This window comes from Cyprinus carpio, chromosome A22 (assembly GCF_018340385.1).
Source record: "Cyprinus carpio isolate SPL01 chromosome A22, ASM1834038v1, whole genome shotgun sequence".
NCBI lineage: Eukaryota > Metazoa > Chordata > Actinopteri > Cypriniformes > Cyprinidae > Cyprinus > Cyprinus carpio.
Window position 1 is genome coordinate 9,205,681 of NC_056593.1, and position 5,990 is coordinate 9,211,670.

At 42.6% G+C, this 5,990-nt stretch overlaps 1 protein-coding gene across 1 annotated transcript in view; it reads left to right on the forward strand.

Annotated features, from left to right (window-relative positions):
• The window catches only part of LOC109047526 (TM2 domain-containing protein 1), a 10,709-nt gene extending 4,953 nt beyond the window's left edge, over positions 1 to 5,756 (forward strand). Inside the window, exons 5-7 of the mRNA XM_042711784.1 lie at positions 908 to 981; positions 3,466 to 3,585; positions 5,363 to 5,756. Coding sequence (XP_042567718.1) covers positions 908 to 981; positions 3,466 to 3,576 — 185 coding nt within the window. The 3' untranslated portion in view covers positions 3,577 to 3,585; positions 5,363 to 5,756. The remainder of the gene's footprint in view (positions 1 to 907; positions 982 to 3,465; positions 3,586 to 5,362) is intronic.
• The last annotated feature ends 234 nt before the right edge of the window (positions 5,757 to 5,990 follow it).

The window sequence follows — 5,990 nt, forward strand, 5'->3', positions numbered from 1 at the left end:
CGTCTTTCTGCCTCTCTCCACGTTTTAAGGACTTCCTGATCAATTAAGCACCTGCTTTAGCACAAAAGGGACTGGGCATTTGAAGGTCCCCCTTGTTCCCGGTTTCTTTGTGCAGGAGCACCGGAGTTTGTGAAAGGCAGGCTCACACCGCGCTGGAGTCGGTTGTATAGACGTGTTCATTGAGAGCGTAATGGCCCAGCAGCTCTGAAGTCAGTCCAGACCAGGTGTGACTCAAAGGAAGGCCTGGACTTGTTGAGAAGACATTCTGCAGGTGGCTTTTTTGATATCCGTCCTGGAATCAACATGCCTAAATCCCTCAAAGACCAATTATAAGTAATATTAGAGATGATTAGCAGCAATTATGTTTGAATCGCAGGATGGAAGGGGGTTTTTAATGAACTGCAGATCTCATGGGTTCCTGATGGTGTTTTTCAAATGATCACTCAGTGGACATCCAAAGTAGGCCTACATAAATTTAAACCAAAATTGTTTATTTTGTGGCGGTTATGCGTGGATATTATAAACTTGACTCATGAATGTTAATTTAATGGCATAGCATTCTACCTTATTTGCTGGAGGACATTAAAGTAAGTCTTTAATGCACAAAATCCTCAGAATTCTTCAGACGGAAACAAGCCGATTTAAGTTCTACGAATTGGCTGATTTGAGCTCACAACCTTGCACAGTGGTTTGAAAACTTCACCAGTAGTAGTCTGCACTACTGCAAGCATGAAAAAAAAACACTTCCTTATGTGCACAGCAAATAGCTTTGCCCCCAAAATTGTTTTTCTTTGTGGTCATGCGGAGAAGCCAGAGAGAAAGTGTTTTTGGACACAGACTGGTTATGACGGGAGGCTTTGTAGTATGTTCTTGGTTAACGTGTGGCTCACTCTTTGTTTGCTTCCAGGCCTGTTGAAATTCTGCACTGTGGGGTTCTGTGGAATTGGAAGCTTAGTGGACTTCATGTTGATATCCATGCAGGTAAGGCTTTTGACCCATTTATTGATGTATGCATTTCCTTCTGCCTTTTTTCCGTTTATCCATTTTTTTTATTATTTTGATCAGGATTTAGTTTTTTTTATGCCCCAAATGTTTTCTTTCTGATTGGTTGTAATTGTGTCGCTTCACATTGTACTTTGCTTTCACTGAGGGCAGAAAAAAATGTAATAATCAATAATATTAATTTACATTTAATTTGACATTTCTTCACAAATCCTGCAAAGGGGTGATCCATTAGCTATCACCATTGTGCCATTTGATCAAGACCTTTAATAAATAAACTGTAATTCACTTTGGTTAAAAGCGTCTGCTAAATGATTACTAGATTTAGCATATTGGGGTGGGGGGGGGGGGGTAACCAGGGGAAGCACTTTACCCACAATCCCCTAAATGAGCTGCAGACACAGAGACTCAGCACTGACTTGTACTTGAATGCTTGTGTTTGTATTCAGTGGCACCTGTGTCTCTCCTCCTGTGCCTCCAGCACTGTGAAAGGATCTAATGAGAGCGTGGTTTGTTTTCGCCTCCTCCTCATCCTGTCCCGAGTCGCACGCTCCCACAGGACTCCCCTAACCCCTATTAAAGGCCCCCTACACCTGACAAGAGAAAAAAGCCGCTTCATTTGTCATCTTGTTAGGCCTAACCTCACCCACTCCACTCTCATTAGGCCTCACGGGCCTGAATGAAACTATACATGAGAGATGATTGCTCACTTCCACACACCACTGATGACAGATATTTATGGAAAGCTCTTATGTGTGTTGAAGGATGGCTCCAGGAATAATTATTACACGTACTTTAGAATTCGGCGGACTGCTGCGTCATGTGTTGGAAATGTTTGCGTCTCCCGCTGCTAGTGAAAACAAACATTTTTTTCTTTTTTGAGATTTGCTCAGATGTGTCTGAGCTACTCTACATTGGGGGAACAATGACTGATGTCTTAAGACATGTTTCAGCATGTTGGAAAAGTTCAGGACAGGACAGTGTGTTATGATACTTAATTTGACATTCGTCTCAAGACTAACATGTTTATCAGGAATATGCATATATTTTAAGCTCTAAAAGTTCTGGCTAGTCAGTCTCTTTCAAATTTACAGATTCAATAAACATTGTGCACCTCAAATCCTCCATACCTAGTTTGATTATTAGTAGTCGCCTGCAGCGCACTACCTCAAAACAATACCTGTCCATTCATTGACAGTTTCATTCTCCTGCCAGTTTATCATCACTCCTTCAGTCGTTTTTGTGTTCTTCCTCGGAAATACCCGCTCTTTCCTAGTCGCAGTGGATAAATAAAGCAGGCCTTTATTTTTTTGAAATGGCCGGGCGGCTTTGATTAACAGGGCCACTGCAGTGTTTATTGTTCTCTTAATGTCTTATTGAAGGCCCTGGGAGAGCAATGCTTTTAAGAAGTGCCTCTGGCAGCCAAAGCTGTCACGCGCTAACATTCTCAATTTGCTGTCGACTGTCAGGCCTCTTCGTTTTTTAAATTGTGACACTTTTGATAAAGAGTATCCCCTTCCCTCAGGAACCCATTTGCACACATCGCTCCTCTCTAAAACCTCATATTTTATACACTAAACTACCTTCGCTAAGAGCCACGTCGTCCGGGTAATGCATCTTTGACAACTAATGAATAAAGACCTGGGACATGCTACTGTTATTTACAGTATATTCATCGATATCCCCTCCCGCAAGTCGCCCCACGTTTTGCCTTTTGAAAGTAATTATGCAAGATTAACGGTGCTGCGAAACTAGGTTTGAGAGTGGAGGCATCAAGCGAATTTGATGGATCGAATGTTAACGTTATGCGAGAACATGAAACTCTAGTTGACCGCCACACTGATCTAGACAACTCTCGGCCGATACCATTGCAAGAGGAAATAGCTTGTATTGGGCCGCTGCCAGACGAGCGCTAATCTCGATATGGTAGAACACAGTGTCTGTGTTTGGTGGGCGCCTTTCTCCCTCTACCAGATGTGTGTTCTCATTATCATCCCGTCCCAAAGCGGAGAGGAGCAGAGCAGGCAGGGCCAGGTGTTGGGCACGTACGCCTGCAGGAAGCCATTACACCGTCTTTGTGCATCAGTCCAAGCATGTTGTATGGATAGTAGCTGATCTCAGAACTGGCACAGGCCCCAGTTTGAGCTCTAGGCTCATTGCTGAAGCTCTGATCTGGGGACTGTCCTTCGGGACACTCCTCCTCACCAGGACTCAAAAAGCAACCTCAATTACAGCACTGCCTGGGGTTAAACTTAAATTGCTTCCAATTCGGCATTACTGTCTTATAATTCAATTGTACGAGCATGAGCCATCTGAGGAGGATGATGGACCCTACCAGCCCACCTGGTATTCATCATTGTGTAATGTGGAATCATGTAATTGTCTGGTGAAAGATTACATTGTTATGTAGGTCTCCCTACGCTGCTCTGACATTTGAGACTCATTCTTTTTGCTCTGGTGTAGATCGTGGGTCCATCAGATGGGTCAGATTACATTGTGGACTACTACGGGGCACGCCTCACCCGTCTTTCGATAACAAACGAGACCTACAGAAGAACGCAGCTCTCTCCGTAAAGACAGCAGGTGAGGACTTTACTATACAACTTTACTATACAAGGTTGGATGGGATAGTTGTGAACCCTGTCACACAAAACCAGCAGAGAGAACAGGACAAGGGGCGTATAGGTAAGTGGCATATTTTGAAAGTTCTCCAAAGACTTGGTCAAGGTCAGTGGTGATCTCGAGTGACCTCCTGGGGTATCAAAGCAAACTGGCAGACCAAGGACACCTTCAGCTGTGCTCTAAGCCCCTGTCCACCGCCCCTCACTCTCCTGTTCCCCAGAATTCCTGCTCTGGGGAGAGAGAGCGATTAAATGTCAGACGTGCCGAGAGGATGTTGGGAAAACACGACGGGTCGTGAGATTGCACTTATTATGGCTGGCACCAGGGCTGCATCTGTTGAGTTTTGTCCTAGTACTCCACACACACGCTCTTGCAGACATCCCCTGTATCCAAAAGAAAATAGTGGCCACATTGTAGACGATTCCTGTGTCTGTCCCATATCAGTTTCTGTTTCCTGCCAGTTCGGCACTCTGGTTAACATTTGCTGCAGCAGTGGTAATGGCGGTGACGGGGTGTAATGTGGAATGGGACCCATGTGGAGACCATTACTTCCTCTCCTGTGTTTACTTTGTTCCAGTGTAAGCCTCCAAAGAGACAAGGTCTCCGTCCCTGATTCACTCATCTCCTTGTCTCTTTGCCCCTCTTTTCTTCTATATCTCACTTTCTTTCACCCAAAACTCACTAGCAGAGTTTCATGAGGCAAGTCTAGTCTGAAAGCAAAGGCATTTTAAGTAGAGAACTGTCACTGAAACTTAAAGGGTTAGTTCACCCAAAAATGAAAATTAGGTGGCGTTTTAGTCAACCCCGAGGCATCCTAGGCCTCCTGTAGCGAATCGATTATTTTTTTGTAAGAAAATATCCATATTCAAAACGTAATAATCACTTGAATCTAGCTTGCGCCAACAGATGTACACTGAAACAGTTCCGGGAGTTTTTTTCATTTTTTCACTTTTGGGTGAACTAACCCTTTAAGTCAAAGACTAGATTTATCTGTGTTTGACTTAAAAATATTAGGCCACCACCTCAGACCATCATCCTTGATATTTCCTTATAGCCCGATCCAGATTAGTTGATCTAACATTATATCTAGTGTTATGTCTAGACAATAAGCCCTTATTTAGAAGAACCCAATGTAGATCTAGATAAAGTTTGCCAGATATAGACAAGACGCCTAGATTTAGACAAAGCAACCTGTGTGTCAAATGGTCCAGTTGTATCTTAAGGGTTCAATGGCTTGTCACTGGGGCAGTACCCTTAAAGTACCTTATCTACCTTAAATATTAGTACCTTAGAGTAGTAATATATACCCTGAAGTTACTTCCACGAATCTTTCAGGATAAATAAGGTTCAGATATGTCCCTTTGAGGGTTCTGCCCCAACAACAAGCTATTGTACCCATAAAGGTACAAATTATTTATGTATTTTTTTCTGACAATATACAGGGCATGAAAACCTCTGATAAATGTCCTAGAACCAACTTAATCCTTCTTCTGTTTTTCTATGTGTCATCCTTATAAATAGGTTTCCCGTGTTTACATCAGCTCTGGAATGAATCCAGAAACACAAATGTTATTCTTTCTCGTATAGGAAAAATGACACTGATCCATTTTCAGCATTGGAAACATTCCATTGCCACATGCGTCTTCTCCAATGTGGGAAGAGACTGATTTATCTTCTGCTTGTATTATCCTGGACCTGCTCCCAAACAGAACTAACTCTTTCCATTCTGCCGTTTCAGGTGGATCCCAGTGAGTTGACCCACCAAATATACAGGATCATGTTATGTAAATCCCATCTTTTCTTTGGAAATGCCTTTGCCGTTTCCAAACACAAAGACATATGGACATGCCAAACTACACTCTTGCAAAGACTAGCCGATATCTGGAGTCTGCAAACATGGCTCATGCATGTGCTGAGTTAGCACTGGTCCCTTTGTCCAAGTTCTGCTCGTATCCTCGTGTCCTCTATCCCTCTCTCTCTCCATCAATCAGTCTCTTCCTTTGAGTCATGCTGCTGGAATGTCATCCATCTTTTGTTTCTTTTCATTCCTGTCCTCACTAGCTTCATATTGTTGGGCACTGTGTGATGTTTTGATGTTATTTAAACACTGTAAATAAAGTTTTATTATCATATTCTGTGCTGACATGTTTTCTACTTTGCATCGTTATTAGAAATACACATCTCATTGGTTTCCATATTGGTACTGAGCGATATTAGTGAATGTTGATTTTTGTCGATGACCTGAATTGGCCAATATTAGGAAGGCAATTTTTTTGATTCAGATGCTATATTTGTATATTGTATCTTTTTGTGTGTGTGTGTGTGTGTGTGTGTGTGTCATCATATTTGTATTGGCCATAACATAT